General features: G+C 39.5%; 2 protein-coding genes across 6 annotated transcripts in view; one reads left to right on the forward strand and one right to left on the reverse strand.

The window, feature by feature from the left end:
* Positions 1-931: 931 nt before the first annotated feature.
* Positions 932-22220, reverse strand: eaf1 (ELL associated factor 1). The gene is made up of 6 exons (XM_043719275.2): positions 22089-22220; positions 18286-18380; positions 11710-11846; positions 10289-10455; positions 5319-5603; positions 932-3012 (listed from the first exon to the last, which is right to left on the reverse strand). Exons 1-6 carry the CDS (start codon positions 22189-22191, stop codon positions 2966-2968), a joined length of 834 nt encoding a protein of 277 aa, XP_043575210.1. The 5' UTR covers positions 22192-22220; the 3' UTR covers positions 932-2965.
* Positions 21435-22303, forward strand: part of mettl6 (methyltransferase 6, methylcytidine) — a 35821-nt gene continuing 34952 nt past the window's right edge. The window contains exon 1 of one of the 5 annotated variants that reach the window (XM_087978569.1): positions 21435-21573. In XM_087978569.1, coding sequence (XP_087834695.1) covers positions 21547-21573 — 27 coding nt within the window. In that variant the 5' untranslated portion in view covers positions 21435-21546. Of the gene's footprint in view, positions 21574-21692; positions 21891-21914; positions 21934-22303 lie in introns of those variants that run through there. The other 4 variants (XM_043719274.2, XM_043719269.2, XM_043719272.2 and 1 more) reach the window with 4 other exon arrangements.

The following is a 22303-nucleotide window of genomic DNA, read 5'->3' on the forward strand; positions in this document are numbered from 1 at the left end:
CAGCAAGTGTGACATCTGTGAAGAGGAATCAGAGTTAACGTTTGGACCCAAAAAGTTAACTCTGATTTCTCTCTCAGATGCAGCCATGCCTGCTGAGTTTTTCCAGCAATGTGCAGCATCCACAGCTCTTTTGGTGTGGATTCACCAGAATGTTGCCAGGAGTGCAGGGTTTGAGTAGGCTGGATAGCTGAGACTTTTTCCACTGAAGCATAGGAGATTGACAGGTAGCTTTAGAAAGGTTCATAAAATCATGAGGGGCATAGATAAGCTGAGTAATAAGCGTGTTTTCCTTATGCAGGTGAGTTCAAAACTAAGGGGCATATTTTTAAGGTGCAAGGAGAAAGATTTATAAAAGGACATGAGGAGCAACATTTTTCACAGAATGGTTCGTGTGTGGAATGAACTGCCAGAGAAAATAGTGTATGTAGGTACAGTTACAACATTTAAAAGACTTTTGGATAAGTACACAAATAAGAAAGGTTTGGGAGAATATTGGCCAAATGCAAGCAAGTGGGATTAGTTTAGTTTGGGAACATTGTTGGCGTGGACTAATTGGACCAAAGGGTCTGTTTTCATACTGCATGATTCTAGTAAAAGATTAACATTTTTTTAAATCTGCAAAGTATAAAAGTTACTCTAAATGTTTTAAATATTTTGTAAGGATAGCTTATGCTTACCTACAGCCCAATCAGGACTTAACAGTCAGGACACATAATTAAAACAGTAAACCTATTCAATCTTTAGTTTTCAAACCGACACAGATACTTACTCCATTTTAGTGTAACCCTCATTGTGTTGGGTAAAACTAAGAAATAAACACAATAAATATGGATAAGCAATGCTTATTAACCTACTTGGTCTCATCCTGAGATATTACTTTAAATACTAATCCTGCCTTAGTGGTGAAATTAACATGCATTTGTCACTGGCACTAGTTAGACATTTAAATTTTAATGAACAAAAGACATCATGGCTGAATAAAGATAAATTTGTGAATCCATTTATGGCTATTGCAAAAATGACATAAGATTACATTGATCAATAACTTTAGATTTGCCAGTCTCTTCAATAAAGTTATCCATGGTACAGTTCCTGTGATCACTGGAACAATATTATGACATTTAGGAAGATAGAGAAACACTTGTTATTAAAATCTTACTGATAAAAGGGAGTAGGTTTAATTTCTCTAGAAAAAGGAAGTCTGCAGAGTCCAGAAGACACAGTGCAAGTGTGACTAAATTCTCCCCTTGAAGGGCAATACAAATGTAGAATAAGTTCAAAGAAAAATGGCTAGGAAACAGTCACCCAAAATGGGTTCAAGACACAATTTAATGTGGAAAGAGAGAAAATAAAAGACCATGTGAAAGATAGGGAAAGACAAAGGTGAATGGAGAACAACAGAAGAAGCCTGATCCTAACCTTTCAATGGTATGAGGAAATAAGGGTGTTCCCTCCAATTAGTCATTTCATTTTGAAATTTAGTATTTAGTAAAGCATAATGCACCTTGCAACATTTCACACCAACAGTTATGCTATTCCATTCACGGCTTTTTGATTTGGCACACTAAAGCTTTCAGTATCTGACTTACAGTCTAACACAATCATGATAAAAACATTAACTATGAATTTCTTAAATAAATAAGATATTACTGTATGCTTTCACTACTTCCACGTTGAAAGGACAATCACTCAAGTTTGGAAAACAATTACCATTTTATAGCAATGCATGGGCACTTTATTTGTCCCAGCTGAAAATCTAGAGAGTGATATTCATGGACAAGCCATATATTCTGCAGATGATGGTCTTATCTTAGATGCATTGCTAGGAGGAAGTGGTGCAAAAACAGTAAGATAAATCACCGAAAGCAACCCCACCCCATAGCATCCAATGACTGGTTACTCAGTGTTACTTGTGGAGATCCGGGAGCAGATCACTCAACCATTCATTAGGATTAGGAATAATTGACTGTGATTGTGAACAGCGAGAAGACAAAATCAGACAAAAACAGTAATGTTCTCTATTTTATGCACACAAAATTAAAAATATTCAAGTGAGTGAAATTCAAAAACAAAATATTATGGATGTCGATTATAGAATTTTTCATTGAACTGCTTAAACAGTAAGAAATGTCCATTTTATATGGAAACACAAACATTGCAAGATAGCCACAATTAAAATAGCTTTTCATTTTCCATTAAATGATAAGACATTAATGCTGTTCCAGATGGATTTCATTCACATTGTTGTTTTATGTTTAGATCACCGTGCCTAAAAGGCTTTTTTGGAAATTAAAACCCAGTCCAGCACCCTTTACACAATTTTTTTTTAAAATGAGCAATTCTGCTACTAATTAAGAACGTCTTTGTTGAAATTATATTCCTTACTAAAGACTTCAGTATTAAAGTTCAAATTAGTATCCATTAAAGATTCATATCAATAACCAATATAAACTACCAGCTAAATATCAGTCACTTCAAACACACCTTGGTATTTGCAGGACTCTCCCAGAGAATTGTTTAGTTTCTGCAATGTGTGATGTGTTGTGATACATATATAAACTTTTATGATTCATAGCAATATGCAAGGTAAACAATGCCTTTATACATAATCAAAATGTTTATACTCAGCTGTCTGTTCAATTCTGAATACATAAGCTTGACATACATTCCATTTAAAATATTTTTGATCAATAAGTTTTCAGAAAAAAATTGGAATACCTGACAAAATATATAAATAAACTGAAATATTCTAGTTTAACTTTAAAAAAAAACCCAGCTAAACATATATTTAAAGTTAAAAGCACTCCATTAATTACCCAATACTCACATCTGATATTAAAACTGCAGAAAGGGCACATGTTTTTACAGAAAATAACTAATCTAGCTAATGGTTGAGCAAATTTCTACAGCAATGTCATCTCCATGGTAGGTCATCGTGGAGGTAGTGGTCCATTTTCTTAGAACTTCAATCATCACTGTCGCTTCCAGATTCACTCAATTGCAAGTCATTTCCTAAAAATAAAAGTCCATGTTACATGCAGTAAGCAACATTTACTTAGCCGTTCACATTATTTTTACTCTACAGCCAATCCTCTTCTATAAAGAAATATTATAAGATGGCTGGGGCCACCTGTCTGAGAGGTGCAGTCAGAAACTGAATCCACTTTCATAGCCAGGCTTCAATAGGAATCTGCCCAACTGAATAGAAAGATTTGGTCTTTCAAAGACCTGAAGGTCAAAGATCAGCTGTCAAGTTGCTGGAAAAGGCCCCTGGAAAGATTTTGCAAAGAGAAGTGGAGCCTGTAGCAGTAGAAGCTCAAGTCTTCCATGTGGTGTTCACCAGAGTACTCAAATTATAAACTATTCCATAATTAGAATAAAGAACTTAAACCACGGAATATTCCTTATCCTTTACATTTTATGGACAACACTATCAAAGAATTATAAGGAAATTTATGAACCAATCCATGCTGCAAGTATTCTTTGGAATGTTACAAGAAAGGCCTCTCAATAAGTTGTATGCAGCTGCTTTTCAATCTACAAGTTTCAGGAGGTTGATCAAAAATAAAATTCTAGTACATAATGCCCTCTTGTCCACCCCAGCTTATTGCTGACAGGGAGCAATATCCTTTGCAAACTATTTTTTGTGACAAAGGATGAATCAGTGGGAAAACAATTCAGCATAACCAATAAGAATGAGGAGTCCAGAGCCTATCATGAGCATCATAATCTGCTCCAAGAGAGCTCATATGCACTTTCACACAGACTGAGACCACTTTGTCCTTATGACCACAGACTAGCAACAGCATTCATGCCTCTCTCACCCTTATGGAGATGGATGAAGAGGTGGTAGAACCCCTCTACATCAAATATGACAATACAGCAATATTGAGTAAAATGCTAAACCAAACTAGATATTGACTACAGGTAAGATACAAATGCTCAAAAGCCATTCTAGAATTTGTAGCATACAAAAACGGAATACTGAGAAGAATTAGAATCCCTACAGTGTGGAAACAGGCCTTTCAGCCCAACAAGTCCACACCGACCCTCCGAACAGTAACCCACCCGGACCCCTTCCCCTACCCTATATTTACCTCTGACTAATACACCTAGCCTACACATCCCTGAACACTATGGGCAATTTAGCAAGGCCAATTCACCTAAACTGCATGTCTTTGGATTGTGGCAGGAAATCCAAGCAGACACGGGGAGAACGTGCAAATGCCACACAGACAGTCACCCAAGGTTGGAATTGAACCCAGGTCCCTGGTGCTATGTGGTAGCTGTGCTAACCACTTAGCCACTGTGCCTTCCTAAAAGTGAAGTTTAATAGAATGCAAATCCATGGAAATAATGTAGTTGCCATTCAATGATTAGATTCTGAAGTCAGCATTTAAGGCTTAACAGAATATTGTAAATCATTTTTTTGATGTCAAGATTGCTTTTTTTCCCATTCTCCATATTTTCTCATTTTTCTCATCAATGCCACACCAATGAGTAGAAATTCCACCCATAGGTTGGACAAATAGACCAGTAGAAGAGTGATCTTAAAACTGGAATCCATGCATGACGTTTTCACTGTTATTATTAAAACTGGATTTCATTGTAACTGCTACTGAAAATCAAAATAACATTAAGTAACTGCAGTAGAACGTGCCTGGGACTAAGCTGGTTGGCATCTTATACTATATCTGGGCATCTTCCAATATCTTGGACTATTGGTTGCAAAATTTCTAGAAGAACTAATAATACCCTTTCACATAAGCTTGACATTTTTAAGTAGTTATGGCAAATTCTGCATAGGTTTCAAAACATTTGGGTGTTACTTATTATTTTATGATTATTCTGGATATCTTCACAACATGCAACATCATCAATTTTCCAGCCAGTATACCAGAATTCATGGGAGTTAATGGGAGTCTAATTTTTACAACCTATGTGGGGAATTAATGAGAACACCTGATGTAAGACATGAGAATTTGATACAAGTTTGTTTTCATTCTCAAATATTTGCAAACAGAAAATACATTTTTGCTTTTTGATTTGAAGTGGAGATATCTACAGCCTTTTGGGATATTCTTGAAACTATGTAATCACTGCAGACATAGTGTAATACTCTGCAAAAACCAACAGGTTTGGGCATCCTTGCCAGAAAAAGAAATGCTCATATTATCAGCAGCTGCTTTTCTTTAGCTTAATATTGAATTATTCAGTGAAATGCAACTAATTACAAACATCTATTGCAGAGAAGAAACAAACGTATATCTTGTACAACAGCAAGAAATTAAGAATGCAGTTAAGCATTGCATACTTACTAAGTGTGCTCATAAGTTGATTGCTTCCTGGTCTGCTGGTGCCATTTGTCGCAGCATTTCTGTTACTGTACTGCTGGTATGGCTGTGGTGGTTGCTGCTGGGGATGGGTTTGAGATTGGGAGGGAGGTTGCTGTTGGGGTTGCATCTGTGGTGGTGTAGAGGAGGGGTGAGCTTCATTTTCCACATCACTGCTGGAACTGTCGTCACTGCCAGAGGAACTTCCTGAATCTGAAGAACTACTGCTGCTGCTCATCTGTTCAATAATATCAACTTCTGCTCTCAATTCTGGAAGGATGGGGGAGAAAGCTATTAACATAGAATATAAGCTTTAAATTCACTGGCTTTCTTTGAAGAAATGTAGCTTATCCGTTTTTTTAAACACTTGTGACTTATTTCTGCAAACATTTTTCCTCAATGAAAATGATGGAATCCAGTAAAAGAAAATAAAGGCAACAATGTTGAACTGTAGTAATGACGAAGTTCTTTGGAAAATCTGTTTGTCTTCCCTTTCAATGCCTCACATCACATAACACCATACTGCTAAAATCTATGAACAGTAACCTTATGATCATCATATACTTCTGATCACCTGAGTAAATAGAACGAGACCGACATTTTCAAGAAGAAAAAATATGCTCTATGGTAGAGCTATCAGTGAGAGGGAAAAAAATGAACTACATTTGTGAAAATAAATGAGATTCAAACATACACACATTTTCTTTACCTTCTCTTTGCGAATAAAGAGATTCAATATTTTTATTACCACAAAAACACGTGCAGATCTACAGATGAACTGAACTACATTTTTGTAGATGACAAAGCAAAATAGTGGAAGCATAATGATGGCATGTGCAAATTAAGAGAAATAGTACAAGTAAAAAAAGTTGAAAAATATGTTGCTGGAAAAGCGCAGCAGGTCAGGCAGCATCCAAGGAGCAGGAGAATCGACATTTCGGGCATAAGCCCTTCTTCAGGAATGAGGAAGGTGTGCCAAGCAGGCTAAGATAAAAGGTAGGGAGGGGGGACTTGGGGGAGGGGCATTGGGAATGCGATAGGTGGAAGGAGGTTAAGGTGAGGGTGAGAGGCCGGAGAGGGGGTGGGGACGGAGAGGTCGGGAAGAAGATTGCAGGTCAAGAAGGCGGTGCTGAGTCCGAGGGTTGGGACTGAGGTAAGGTGGGGGGAGGGGAAATAAGGAAGCTGGAGAAATCTGCATTCATCCCTTGTGGTTGGAGGGTTCCTAGGCGGAAGATGAGGCACTCTTCCTCCAGGTGTCGTGTTGCCATGGTCTGGCAATGGAGGAGGCCAAGGACCTGCATGTCCTTGGCGGAGTGGGAGGGGGAGTTAAAGTGTTCAGCCACGGGGCGGTTGGGTTGGTTGGTGCGGGTGTCCCAGAGGTGTTCTCTGAAACGTTCCGCAAGTAGGCGGCCTGTCTCCCCAATGTAGAGGAGGCCACATCGGGTGCAGCGGTGTGTGGAGGTGCAGGTGAATTTCTGATGGATATTGAAGGATTTCTTGGGGCCTTGGAGGGAAGTGAGGGGGGAGGTGTGGGCGCAAGTTTTGCATTTCTTGCGGTTGCAGGGGAAAGTGCTGGGAGTGGAGGTTGGGTTGGTGGGGGTGTGGACCTGACGAGGGAGTCGCGGAGGGAGTGGTCTTTTCGGAATGCTGATAGGGGAGGGGAGGGAAATATATCCTTGGTGGTGGGGTCTTTCCATATCCGTCATATCTTAGCCTGCATGGCACACCTTTCCTCATTCCTGAAGAAGGGCTTATGCCCGAAACGTCGATTCTCCTGCTCCTTAGATGCTGCCTGACCTGCTGTGCTTTTCCAGCAACACATTTTTCAGCTCTGATCTCCAGCATCTGCAGTCCTCACTTTTTCCAAGTAAAAAAAGTTTCAATGCACAAGAATGGTCAGATATCAAATTCAACACCCCTTGAGTATATCATTGAACTTAAAAAGATTACATTGTACTGCAAACAAAATAATATCACGTTGATATAAAAGGTAGTAGAAATATGGAACTATTCCTCCCAATAAAAAAAAGTCTATTGAGGGCATTCAAAAAATGTAAAACACTTCTTTTATTGTGAGGCTTTTATTTATTAAAAATATTAAGTGATGTTGAAGCAAGTTTGGTAAAAAGAGTTCAGATGCAGATTAGCCACAATGTTATAATACACAAAACATTGTGTATATATACTACAAAAATGTACAGTATGAGGAACAGTGAAAAAAGTAAAAAGAAGTTGGCTAATATTTGCTTTCTCATCTAGAGATCTAAATGGTATTTTCCTGCTAGGTGGTGGTCTAGTCAAAGTTTACAGATCAGAATGAAGCTTCTCATGCCTGTACTTGCTCCTTTCAATGGGCGATCCAGAAAGCACCATCTGGCCAATTCTCCCTTTGAAGAGCCAAGGATCTACCTCAGCTTTAAATGGTTACTGCCATATCTCAAAAGAAAGAATAGTCTCTGCCTCAGCTCTTTTCTATAGGAACACAAGGCAAGCTCTCAGAATTCTCACTTCATTCAGTGATAATTTTACATCAATGAGCCTTCAATTAGAGGAAATAGTCAAAATTCTTCATAATGCAAGAAACCTACTAAAAATTATTTTTCTTCATCTCTGTTCTAGTAGAAGCTGTCCAAGTATTTCCCCATCACATCAACTTCTCGTTCTTGGTTTCATCCTGGTAGATCTATGCAGTTTGCCTCTTTGGCAAGAATGTCTTTATATATTAAGGATCAAAAATGTACAGTGTCCAACTGTAGCTTAACCAGTGTGCTGTAACTATTTGTCATGCCCCAATTCATAAAACTCAAAGTATTACTAGTCTTTTCAATCACCATTTTCTTGTATTTGTACTTCAAAGAAACTATTGAAAGATGTTGCAAGATATGTTTTTATGAACACATTTCTCTACTATAACTTGTGTCAAATAATGCCAGCCTAACAACCTATGCAAGAGCTCTTTCAGTCTTTTACAACTACCTTCCCACCAAACTCTTTATTTGTTTTGACCTATGAGACACATTATTTTTAATGCTTCTGGTATCAAATGCATTCCTACTAACCCTCACTTTCTGTTTATTCTTAGTCAATCAATTTTCTGTCAATGCTGTTACAACACCTTTCATAGCAATTTTGAAACAAGTCACTTACATAATACCTTATCTAATGCCATCTGAAATTTCTTCAGTACAGTTATGACATGCCACCAATCCAATATGGTCATTTTTTTTTCAATACATACCTATGAATGACTTAAGCTGTGGTTTCTGTCAAAATCTACAGAATGCCCTGAAATAAGAATGTAAGTACATCAAAATTAGAACAGGAGTAGGCCATTTGGCCCTTCAAGCCTGCTCCACCATTCAATAAGATCATGGCTGATCTGTCCCAAGCCTCAATTCCTCTTTTGTGCCAGCTTATTATAGTCCTCCACTCCCCAGTACAGAGGAACTTGGATTACCTGAATATCAATTATCCGAATTTCAAATTATCCGAAGAAGATCTCAAGGTCCCGATAGAAATATTACATCAAAGAGGTGTTTCAACACTGATTGTGTCTTTTGTTTACAATGATTAAAAACGAACCTGGCTTACTGAAATGGTGCACAGAACAACCTCGGACATCGATGGGAGCCCAGGCACTGTCTCCAAATGACTGCCCTTTCTCTGTGTCCCGACACCTTCGCTGGAGTTCTACACAGGGGTGTACCCTGAACCCCCCTTCCCCAAATAATCTCTCCAACATTGTCCTGTACAGGGCAAAGATGGAATTTGTCAAAAAGGTGTGTGTGTGTGTGTAGACTCACCCCCACCCCCACCCCCACCCAAAGGCAGCAGCAGACTTACTGTTGGCATCCAGTCTAGCTGCCCTGGGGTGGCGCAGAGTTGGGGGGGGTGGGGTGGGGTGACGGGGGTTGGCTTCGCAGGGACTCGCATGCGGCGTACTGCTGCCTAGTCTCCTGACTGGGATGTGGACTTAGCAAGTGCTCACTGTGTTAATCCCATTGAACGCTTTGGGTGAGGGGGTGGGGGCAGTAGGAGACTTCAGCTACGCTGCAGGTCCCTTACACACAAGTGTGTGTCTGCTCAGAAACAAACCCTGAGACAGAGAGAGGGAGCAAGGCAGGCAGAGCGAGGAAAAAGGAAACTTCAGAAAAATCCGAACCCCAGAGTAGAGGCGTTGAATTAATTAACTGAATAATTAATTATCCAAACAAAATAGTGTCCGCCCATCTTGTTCGGATAATCGAGGTTCCTCTGTATTTCAAAAATCTAACTATCTTCTCTTTAAATACTTTCAGTGATTTAACCTCCATAACTCTCGAATTCCAAATCCTTCTGGAGAAGAAATTTTATCACCTTAAGCAGTTCAATACTCCCCCACTACAAGAAATATCTTTGCAATATCTATTCTTCCACACTATCCCTCTAAGCTATGTAAGTTTCTGTTTACACAGTGAGCATGCCAGCACACGGACTTTTAATTCCGGTTGCCATAGCCACACAATCACCTGCAAGGTTTACTCAGTAGAAAAAAAAGAGGACATAGCCTGTCAAGGCCTCTCAGAATGACGCACGTTTTAAACCAGATGGGTCTTTTTCTTTTGTAAGTGACAATCGAAAATGGTCATCATTAGACTTTTAATTCCAGGTTTTGTACTGTTTTCAAATTCCACCATCTGGGATTCAAATCCAGGTCCCCAAACCATTAGCTGGGTCTCTGGATGACTAGCACTGAAACAATATCACTATTGTTAACTATGAAAATACTGTAAACAACTGCAGGAGGACAAACAAATAATTAGGCAAGGCATACAGATAAATTGTAGAGCAATATATAGTTTTGGAGGAGGAGGACTTAAAATAAACACCAGGTAGTAAGATTTGATTCATCAAGTGGCTTTTCCTGCTCTTAAAAGTTTCATGTGCCCATTTACAAAGATCTTTCATTCGTATACCTCTTTTTATGTCATCAAGTTGTGGTTCAGGTGACGGGTTGTCCTTTGTCGGAGACGCTTTCGGACCAGGACATGGCTTACTTGGTGCTCTAAACTGAGAGGAAGGCTGAGATCTTCGCACTGCTTGTGATTCCAATTGAGCCTGGATTTTACTGCTCCCTTCAGCTCTGAAACAATTATTGGTAATTGGGTCATTGAGGGAGGATTAGACATGCATCATTTGATAGCAATAAGAAATTATATAACATTATCAAAATAACTTTAAAATTATTCTATAAAAGTCAAGGACAACAAAATCGTGATAATGAAAAATGTCCTCCCTTCTTATGTGTCATGCTTCATCTTTTGAAGAGACCAACCCTGGATGGGTCAGTTTCACAGTAGCCATATTTATCTCTGAGCCTAAGCACTTAAGTGCCAGGAGAGCAAGTAGTTCCTAAGCCTCAACACAAATACTGCTGGTGTCCTCACCCAATATTCATAATCATATTTTTCAAGAATAACTCGAGTAGTGTTCATTAATAAAACAAGTACCTCATTGTGAAAACCCTGCCTCCCACGAGCACTCATAAGAACGTTTTCTGCCATAATTTCTGTAAAATTCCCCAGGATAAAGCCATATTTTAAAAGTTTTGAATAAAAACGCTGGTAGTATACAAGGCAGAAACTTTAACCTGACAAGATTTAAGGATTTGTACAAATATTGAAGGATGTAACATTGTGAAGACTCAATATGCTACAAATTGTTTCAAGCTCTTGAGAATTATACATTTATAACGCAAGCCATTGCAGGTGTTGAAATGTAGAAATCTTGAAAATGAATTATTTCAAAGACACTAAATCTATAGTTTTGAAGAAGTGATCACTGCCCAATTGTTTCAATAAGTACTTAAGAACAAAAGGGTAATTTTAGGAGAACATGAAAAATTTTAAGGGTTTGGAATTGAGGAGAGAAAGAAAAATGATTTTTGAGAGCAGGCACAGGTACAAATTGTTCAATGGCCTATATCTATGCAATAAAATTCAATGATTAAATATTAATGTACTACTATTAATATATTTAGACAATAACATTTTATACAAAGTAAATCAGAAAAAACGACTAACAAGCCAATGCATGATTTGGAGATGCCGGTGTTGGACTGGGATGTACAAAGTTAAAAATCACACAACATTAGGTAATAGTCCAACGTTTAATTGGAAGCACACTAGCTTTCGGAGCGACGCTCCTTCATCAGGTTATAGCACTATCACCTGATGAAGGAGCGTCGCTCCGAAAGCTAGTGTGCTTCCAATTAAACCTGTTGGACTATAACCTGGTGTTGTGTGATTTTTAAGCCAATGCATAGTATTGTCCGAAATGCTATACGACAGTCACAAAAATAATTATTTAAATACTTTTAAAACATATGTATTCTCACCTGGTTTTCTTTACCTGTATACTGCTACTGAGTTTTTCAAGCACAAACTCCCCAGTATCATGGTTAATAATAAGTACACAATCCTTCTGATATGGCCTTTTATTACCTTTGAAGACAGTCATTGGTGGAGTAGACCCCTAGTGACCAAGAAACCTGATATTACTATTGCTTTGCCTTATTTTGTCTTGTACCAGAGTTCAAATTAACAAAATAATACCACTGCAATCATCAACTATTCTAATATATTTTAGCAAAACTCTTGCATTTACTGAGAGAGTAATTATACATCATTCATGGAAAGGTAAAGGCATATTCAAATACAAACATTGTACATTAAAATTTGATTTAAGCAAGTCTATTCCTGAAATTATCAAGGTTTTTTGAGTAGTATTGAATTATCTAATAATCTAAATCAAGTAATGCCTGTAACAAAGTGAGTTTTGAGAAGATTTGTAGTTCAGGTTGAGGTTCTGGAAGTAAGTTTGCTCGTTAAGCTGGAAGGTTTGTTTTGATTGTGAAAAACGAACCTTCCAGCTCAGCGAGCAAACTTATACCCAGAGACTGTAACAAAGTTAGAATTTAATGCAAAAAAAAAATCTTTATTCCCTATTTGAAAAGAACAGTATACTGCACTGATTCTCAAAATTCCTGTCTCTTCAGTACTTAAATGTAGTGAAATGAAATATGTGTGTATTAAGATGGCTGACAAGCCTTATTAAAGTTAAGTAACAATATGAAAAGAAGAATTAAGCACTTCAAATCAAGTAGACTTGCCCACAATGATATTAATGATGCTAATTACCAAGATTTACAGTAAATAACAGAACATATGAAACAGACTAGAATTATTTTCTTTACAAGATTTCACTGATCATACATTAAATAACTTGTTAATGTTCAAGAATCACTTTCACTAAATATTCAGCATGCTGATTCACGATGAGACCACAAATCCCCATTTGTTAAATTCTCAATTTCAGTTTCAATTCTCAATTTGTCAGTTACTAAGTGGAGGCTATGCATTTCCCCACATCAGGTGATAGATCTGATATTTTCCAATTGAACATTCATGCCATAATTTTAGTAGTCCTCTAATTTGCTCCTTGAAACTGTGATTACCAAACTGTCTGATCACATCCCATCTTTTAGACAGCTAACAAGAATTACGCTAAATCCAAACTTTAGCTAGATAAGGAGGAAGTGAGGACTGCATATGCTGGAGATCAGAGTCAAGAGTGTGGTGCTGGAAAAGTACAGCAGGTCAGGCAACATCCGAGGAGCAGGAGAATCCACATTTCGGGCATAGATCCTTCATTAGGAATATTTCGTTACATAACACAGCCAATAAATTAAATATTTAGAATAAAACTTCTTAGAGTTTCTGGGGCCACAGAAACAGAGAATTGGTGCAATAGTAGGCCATTCAGCCCTATGAGCTTACTTTACCATTCAACACAATCATAGTTATCTTCCAAATCAGTGCCACATTGCTAATTTCCCCCCCATTTCCTTTGACTTCTTTAGCCCAAAGAATTACAGCTATGAAAATATTCAATGTTTTGGCCTCAACTGCTTTTTGTGGCAGAGAATTCTGCAGGCTCACCATCTTGGTGGAAAAATTCCTCATCTTAGTCTTAAATTGTCTACCCCCATTTCCCCTGTCACCAGGAACTTCCTGCATTTACCTGGTCTAGTCATGTTAAAATTTTATAGATGTCGATGAGAAACCCCCCTCTCCGAGCTTCTAAACTCCAGTGGATATAGTCTTAACTGATTCAATTTCTGTTCATATGTCAGTCTTGCCAACCCAGGAATCAATCTGATTAACTTTCATTGTACTCCCTCCATAGCCTGAACATCCTTTCTCAAATAAGGAGACAAATATTGCAGACAGTAATGTAATCTGCTGATGTAATGAAATCTTCTCGCTATGGAGGCCACATACCATTTGACGACTTCACCACCTTCTGCTCCTGCATCATTACTTTCAGCAACTGGTGTACAAGGACACCCAAGTCTCATTGCACCTCCCAATCTATTGCCATTCAGATACGTCCACCTTCTTGATTTTGCTTCTAAAGTGAATAACCTCTCACTTATCCACATTATACCAAGTATTTATCCATGCACTCAACTTGTTCAAACTGAGCATCTCTGCATCCTTTTCACTAATACTTCCTTCAAAGTGTGGTCGCAAGTAGTCAGGCTAGTGAAGAAGGCTTTTGGTATGCTTGCCTTTATTGGTCAGTGCACTGAATTTCAAATCTAATGTTGATCTTACTTTGTGCACCTCCTGTGCAGACATAACTTGCATGCTTCAATCTGCCTAAGCATCCTACGATCTGTATGTTCTTGTTTGCCATGATCTGCCTGTACTGCCCGTGGCATCAAGAACAGATAGCAGAATGAGATAAGCGGAGGACTAATCAAAGCCTGTTGAACTTTTAAGTATTCCTTTATTTTCCCAGTTTAAACTACAAAAGACTTTTAATGATAACTGGAGTCATAGAGATGTACAACACAAAAATAGACCCCTCGATCCAATTCATCCATGCCGACCAAATATCCTAAACTAATCTACTCCCATTTACCAGCATTTAGCCAATATACCTTTAAACGCTTCCTATTCATATCCCCATCCAAATGCCTTTTAAATGTTATAAGTGTACCAGCCTCCACCATTCCTCTGGCAGCGCATTCCTGAATGCTTTCCAGTTTCACAACATCCTTCCGATAGCAGGGAGAGCAGAATTGCACATAATATTATCCCAAAAGTGGCCGAATAGTGTCCTGTACAGCTGCAACATGACCTCCTATCTCCTATACTCAATGCTCTGACCAATAACGGAAAGCATACAAAATGCTTTCTTCATTATCCTATCTACCTGCGACTCCACTTTCAAGGAGCTCTATCTCTTTGATCAGCAACATTCCCCAGAACCTTACCATTAAGTGCATTAGTCCGTTCCTGATTTGCTTTTCTGAAATACAACACTTCACATTTATCTAAACTAAACTCCATCTGTTACTCCTCGACCATTGGCCCATCTGATCAAGATCCTGTTGTACTCTGAGGTAAACTCCTTTACTGTCCACTACACCTCCAATTTTGGTGTCATTTGCAAACTTACTAACTATATTCCCTATGTTCATATCCAAATCATTTATATAAATTACGAAAGGTAGTGTACCCAGGACAGATCTTTGTGGCACATCACTCGTCACAGGCCTCCAGTCTGAAAGGTAACCGTCCACCACCACCATCTGTCTTCTACCTTTGAGCCAGTTCTGTACCCAAATGGGTAGTTCTTTGTGCATTCCATGTGATCTAAACTTATAACCAATCTATAAAACACTATATAGGACAAACAGGATGACAGCTAACGATCCGCATCCATGAACATCAACTAGCCACGAAACGCCACGACCAGCTATCCTTAGTAGCCACACACGCAGACGACAAGCAACATGAATTCGACTGGGACAACACTACCATTATAGGGCAAGCCAAACAAAGAACAGCCAGGGAATTCCTAGAAGCATGGCACTCATCCACAAACTCCATCAACAAACACATCGACCTGGACCCAATATACCGGCCACTACAGCGGACAGCTGAAACTGACAACCAGAAGCGGCAGGGACAGGCCACTATAAATGCCGGAGGAAACACCACAGAAGCGCTTCACAGGAGGCTCCCAAGCACTGAGGATGTCACCTAGACAGGGGACGAAACGTTTGCAACAAAAATTTCAAGCTCGGCGAACAGAACCACAACAACGATACCCGAGCTACAAATCTTCACTCAAACTTTATAACCAATCTACCATGAGGAACCTTGTCGAACACCTTACTGAAGTTCAAATGAATCTTATTATGTTAATTCTTTATTTTTCGATAATTCCATGCAGTAATGCTTAACTTTTTAACTGTCATTTCTCTTACTATTTTGTTCCTAAATTTTTTTGTACTTCGGTTCCTTGGTGCCTAAGATGGCACCATGTACGCTGACATAATACATTTTTCACAATATTCCTGTACTTCTATACCTGAGTACATGTGACAAAAAATCTAAATCTTAAAAATAAACTTTTCACTGTACTTAGGTACATGTGACAAAAATAAGTCAAAGCAAATCAATACGGTAGTTGGGAGATCATGTTGTGGCTGTACAGGACATTGGTTAGGCCACTTTTGGAATACTGCATTCAATTCTACTTTCCCTGCTACAGTAAAGATGTTGTGAAACTTGAAAGGGTTCAGAAAAGATTTACAAGAATGTTGCCAGGGTTGGAGGGTTTGAGCTGAAAATGCTGGGGCTATTTTCCCTGGAGCATTGGAGACAATAGAGGTTTATAAAATCATGAAGGGCACGGATATGGTAAATAGACAAGGTCTTTCTCCCAAGTTAGGAGAGTCCAAGACTAGAGGGCATAGGTTTAAGGTGAGGGGAGAAAGATTTAAAAGGGACAACTTTTTCACGCAGAGGATGTTGCGCGTATGGATTGAGCTACCAGACGAAGTGGTGGAGGCTGGTACAATTACAACATTTAAAAGGCATGTGGATGGGTATATGAATAGGAAAGATTTACAGAGATATGGGCCAAAGGCTGGCAAATGGGACTAGATTAATTTAGGATCTCTGGTCGGTATGGATGTGCTGGACTGAAGGATCTGTTTCCATGCTGTATATCTCTATGACTAGTCACTCCTTGACACTCAAAGTGATCTGTTTATTTTTGCATTTATACTGATTGCTTAAACATAGAAAAACATTCTAACATGTTTCACAGGAGATATTAGAAGTGGTGACAAAAAAATCCATTACTTTGACCAAATTTTAAAGAAGATTTTTAAAGGAGGAAATACTTGTTAGGAAGGAAGATGTGTTGGACATTTTGAACAACTTGAGGATAGACAAGTCCCCTGGACCTGACGGGATATATCCTAGGATTATGTGGGAAGCAAGAGAGGAAATTGCAGTACCGTTGGCAATAATCTTTTTGTCTTCACTGTCAACGAGGGTGGTACCAGGGGACTGGAGAGTGGCGAATGTTGTGCCCCTGTTCAAAAAAGGGAATAGGGATAACCCCGGGAATTACAGGCCAGTTAGTCTTACTTCGGTGGTAGGCAAAGTAATGGAAAGGGTACTGAGGGATAGGATTTATGAGTATCTGGAAAGACACTGCTTGATTAGGGACAGCCAGCACAGATTTGTGAAGGGTAGGTCTTGCCTTACAAGTCTTATTGAATTCTTTGAGGAGGTGACCGAGCATGTGGATGAGGGTAGAGCAGTGGATGTAGTATACATGGATTTTAGTAAGGCATTTGATAAGGTTCCCGATGGTAGGCTTATGCGGAAAGTCAGGAGGCATGGGATAGAGGGAAATTTGGCCAGTTGGATCGAAAACTGGCTAACCGGTCGAAGTCAGAGAGTGGTGGTAGATGGCAAATATTCAGCCTGGAGCCCAGTTACAAGTGGAGTTCCGCAGGGATCAGTTCTGGGTCCTCTGCTGTTTGTAATTTTTATTAATGACTTGGATGAGGGAGTCGAAGGGTGGGTCAGTAAATTTGCAGATGATACGAAGATTGGTGGAGTTGTGGATAGTGAGGAGGGCTGTTGTCGGCTGCAAAGAGACTTAGATATTATGCAGAGCTGGGCTGAGGAATGGCAGATGGAGTTCAACCCTGCCAAGTGTGAGGTTGTCCATTTTGGAAAGACAAATAAGAATGCGGAATACAGGGTTAACGGTAGGGTTCTTAGTGAGGTGGAGGAACAGCGGCAATTGGATAGGTACATGGATGGGTGCTTAAGCTAGGACAACTGTTCTGCACAACATCGTGGGTCGAAGGGCCTGTTCTGTGCTGTATTGTTCTATGTTCTAAATGAAACAAAGTAGGGAGGCATTAATCTTTATATAGTGACATACTTTATTCACTTTTCTCAACTATTCTTTTGCTGCATGGCATCCATCCCCGGCTTGAGAAACAACTCAAGATATTTTATGACAATCATTTGGAACACACATTTGTCCCAAACAACCTGTCCAAAAGTGACCTTATGGAGGAAGCCTCATTACAATTTCAAGGAGTATAGTGATTCTACTGAACTAACAAGCCAAAGTAACGATTTAGTACATTTGCAATTCATTTTTATTTTGCAATTTGAAAAAAATCAAAGACCAAGAAAGGATGTTTGACATAGTAGGATTAAAAAAAAATCAAATTAAAATATGTTCTGAAGAAGGATCACTGGGTCTGAAACGTCGACTCTGCTTTTTCTCCAGATGCTGCTAGACCTGCTAAGTTTCTCCAGGATTTTTTAAATAAAAATGTTGGCTTGGACACCTTACTTGACAATATTCTTTTTGAAGCTACACATACTGAAGCTGAACTTTTTGATAGTCTGTTAATATTGGTATAGTCAAAAAGGAGTAGGATGGGTGAGATGCTGGAGAAATCAATAGTGACCTGTGTTCTGATAAATATATTTGATTTACAAAACCTATATGAGATGAAAACAATTTCAATTGGTCAAGAATATAAATAGCATTGATGAAAAAACTGAAAACTTACTGGGATGTGTGGTAAAGTTATGGTGACTTGGTCACCTTTTCCAACCTGTAGCTCACCCTCACAAGAGGTGTCAATGGATGCTGGTTTAAAATCATCTGAAGGAAAAAGATGCATAGATCAGATACCAAAAAAAAAATTTTTTAATCGACCAAATATGGTTACACATAGCTAATAAAATCACCTCATTTGCTCTGTGGATGTTTGCTTTTTATATTGTGCCACTACTCCTTTTCAGATAACTTATATTAAACATTTTGTTTAACTATTTTAACTATATTTTAGTTTTAACTCCTATAGAAAACATTATACACTGTGCATAAGAATGCAAGTAGTATGAAATTTCAGAACTCATATTCTTGAATAACAGCCTTATATTAAATGATTGAGACATTTTAAGTATCTATCAATTAGTGAAAAACTTCAGTTCTTCAAAGTTAGTTAAGAATATGGTGTTTCATTGGGATAAATTTGTTTTTAAGTACAATGTAGCCAGTTGTGAAAATACTTCTGGCAAAGGGACTCTATTACTAATGCAAAATTATGTCCACTTGAGTCATAGAGCTGTACAGCAATGGAAACAGACCTTTCGGTCCAACTTGTCCATGCCAACCAGGTATCCTGAATTAATCTAATCCCATTTGCCAGCATTTGGCCCATATCCCTCTAAACCCTTCCTATGGCATGTACCCATCCAGATGTCTTTTAAGTGTTGTAATTTCAACAGCCTCCACAGGGATTTGCAGAACAAAGCAGACTTATGGTGAAACTAAAGTACAATAGTTAGATGAAATGAAGGGAGAGTTGGAGTACAAGTTTTGGAGGGCTCTCCATCAATTATGTTCACATACATTTGTACTCTTCCTACTTTTAGGTGTATGAAGATGAGCAATCAGCATCTGAGTGATTTGACTATGATAATGCCACAAACACATATAGCCCTGTTGTTGCCCAGCATCTTGTATACAACATTTGTCTATCAATAGCAAACAGCATTCCTAGTTGATTTAGGACGAAGATGGTCCATAACATCTTTGGAGTTACGGTCCAACAAGGAGCCCATGAGTCAGCATAGGTAAGGAATATAGATTAGATTAGATTACTTAGTGTAGAAACAGGCCCTTCGGCCCAACAAGTCCACACCGACCCGCCGAAGCGCAACCCACCCATACCCCTACATTTACCCCTTACCTAACTCTATGGGCAATTAAGCATGGCCAATTCACCTGACCTGCACATCTTTGGACTGTGGGAGGAAACCGGAGCACCCGGAGGAAACCCACGCAGACACGGGGAGAACGTGCAAACTCCACACAGTCAGTCGCCTGAGGCGGGAGTTGAACCCGGGTCTCCGGCGCTGTGAGGCAGCAGTGCTAACCACTGTGCCACCGTGCTGCCCATAATAGAGTGGAAAAAAATAGAGAGGAAAAAAAACTGGGCATTCCAAAACAATTCCAGTGCTCAAACAAATCAAGCATGCACTATGATTTGTTGTAATTAAGATGGAAAACACTCTCCATCTGTCTGAAATAGAAACAGTCTCAGATACTCCCGGCAAGTTAGATCATGAGAAATGCCTATAGTACAGTAGAAGAATTACTGCTGTGTTCACATATTCTTGGACAGATATTTAGCATACTACAAACATAGGTCAGGAGTACACCATTCAGCCTTGAGTTTACTCTGCCACTGAAACAGATGATTTATTTAATCTCTATTTCATCTCTAGTTACTCAATTATATTCCCTATCTCAAGGTTCTCTGATCCAACAAAAATCTATTGATCTCTATTTGTAATTTGTACTTTGCAAGGAAAACTTTCAGATTTCCACAATTTCTTTCATGAAAAAGACTTCTAGGTTCTACTCCAAATTCCTCAGCAGTAATTTTAAGCGTGTAAACCCGTACTCTGGGTTTGCTCTAAGAAACAAAAACTTCTCCGTAATTACCCTATCAACTCCCTAATTCATTTTAAACACATCAATCAGATCAATGTGTTGGCCTTGGCTCAGTAATCACTTGTGGAAGATTATTGGTTCAAGCCAACAGAGCACAAACCTAGACTGACAGTTCACTGCAGTATTTTAAAAAGTACTTTATATTTATACTTTTATATAAATATATTCTTATATTTATTTGTCAGCTGGGGACTTCTCAGGTAAATGACAGAAAGCAGATGGTGACGGTCAAAGGCTGTTTTTAAGATTGGAAGCCTGTGTCCAGTGGAGTACCACAGGGTCTAGTGCTGGACCGTGCTATTTGTTGTGGACATTAATGATCCAGACACGAATCTAGGAGGTATGATCAGTAAATTCACAGATGACATAAAAATTGGTGGTGTGGTAAATCATGAGAAGCCTGAGACTACAGGATGACATAGTCAAACTGGTCTGGCAAATTTAATCCTGAAAAATTAGGTGATAGATTTTGGAAGAACTAACAAGGCAAGCAGATACATGTCAAATGGTAGGACCTAAGGATGCACAGAGGACTCAAAGGACCATGGTGTGCATGTGGATAGATTCTTGAAGACAGGTGGGTATGCTGGTTATGAAGGTATATGGGTTATTTGCCTTTATTAGTCAACACACTGAACACAAGATCATGTAGGTTATTATGTAACTGTAAATAACATTAGTTAAGACACAGCTGGAAAACTTTGTGCAGTTCTGGTACTATATTATGGGAGGGATGTGACCTGTATTAGGAGATTTATATTTCAGAACAGACTCTACACCGAGGAGATACACTTGGATTGGAGCGAATCCAACAAGACACTCGATACGGTAGAGTTGTTTTGCTTAAAGCAGAGGGGGCTGAGAGGGCCGTGATTGAGGTGTACAAACTTAATTTTGATAGATATATAGGTAGGTAGAAAGAAACCTTTCCCCCTACAGGGGTCAATAACCAGGGAGCACAATTCTAACATAAGGAACAAGAAGTTTAGAGCGAATCTGAACAATTATTTTATCACCCAAAAGGTTGTGGGTATCTCGAACTCTGTGAGAACCCTAGACATTAAAGGACTATTTAGATGGACACTTGAAAGGCAATAGCATATAAGATACGGGCCAAGTTCTGGAAAATGGAATTAGAACAGATGCTTTATGACCGGCATGACATGATGGGTGGAAGGGTCTTTTCCGTGCTGTACAAACTCTATCCCCAGTACTAAAATGAAGAACAAGGAGAAGCCACAATATTTAATCCCTCAATAGGGAAGTCATAAAACAAAAGTAGCAATTGAAAAGCAGAATACTGCGGATGCTGGAAATTAATACATCGCCGGTGGTGAGATATTGCTTTGTGTTTGTTTACGGGATTTCTAACACTGCAAGGCACTGGGGGGGATGGGAACCCCGAGGCCTGGGAGGCGCTATCGCAATGCAAGTCTCCGCTTGGGTGGCCCATCAATCACACCAAACGTTAAACCCAGGGCGTCTTTAATCCCTGCTCGTTTATAGTTGCCCTGTCTGGGGGGGGTAGAAAGAGAGGTAGTGTTTTTGCTTTGGAGGGCTTCGCGTAAACTTGACTTCTGCGTTCAATCCCGGGGTGACAGCAGGCTTCGGAAGCCGTGGTCGGCAGCCAGGAGTTCTCAGAGGCGCCGGGTAAGCACAGGGGGCGGAGAGGGCCCGTTTCCCTTCACTCTCGGTACCAGAACACACTCACTCTCGCTCCCTTTCGCTTATGGTGTCCCCGCCCATGTCACCGCCAGAGGTTGCAATTCGGGCCTGGGCCCAGGCTCCCAAGGCCCGCCTCTCCGGCCTACCTTCCCCGTTCACCCTGCCCCCCCCGACCTCACTCACAGCGGATGGTGTGGAACGAGCTCTTGGGCCGTTTCTCGAAACTCTCGCCCAGTTTCAGCACGTGCTCTTCCTTGCCCAGCGCCGGCTGCGCGGTACCATTCATCGCCGAACGCTTCAAACCATCGATTCTTTCCTTTCTCCCCTCCCCCCCGCGAAGCGGCCGGCCTTGCGGTCTCTTTCCTTTCGGATGTTTGGAAAACAAAAAAAAACGCGAC

Source organism: Chiloscyllium plagiosum, unplaced genomic scaffold (assembly GCF_037043375.1).
Source record: "Chiloscyllium plagiosum isolate Xiang-an unplaced genomic scaffold, Cpla_swu_hap1 HiC_scaffold_34, whole genome shotgun sequence".
Taxonomy (NCBI): Eukaryota; Metazoa; Chordata; class Chondrichthyes; order Orectolobiformes; family Hemiscylliidae; genus Chiloscyllium; species Chiloscyllium plagiosum.

Coding starts and splice junctions, on each gene's coding strand:
- eaf1 (XM_043719275.2), bottom strand. CDS start 22,191: ATGAATGGTACCGCGCAGCCGGCGCTGGGCAAGGAAGAGCACGTGCTG. Junction 18,381..22,088: donor CTCGTTCCACACCATCCGCT/GTGAGTGAGGTC, acceptor TTTTTCCTTCAG/ATGATTTTAAACCAGCATCC. Junction 11,847..18,285: donor TAACTTTACCACACATCCCA/GTAAGTTTTCAG, acceptor CTTGGTCACTAG/GGGTCTACTCCACCAATGAC.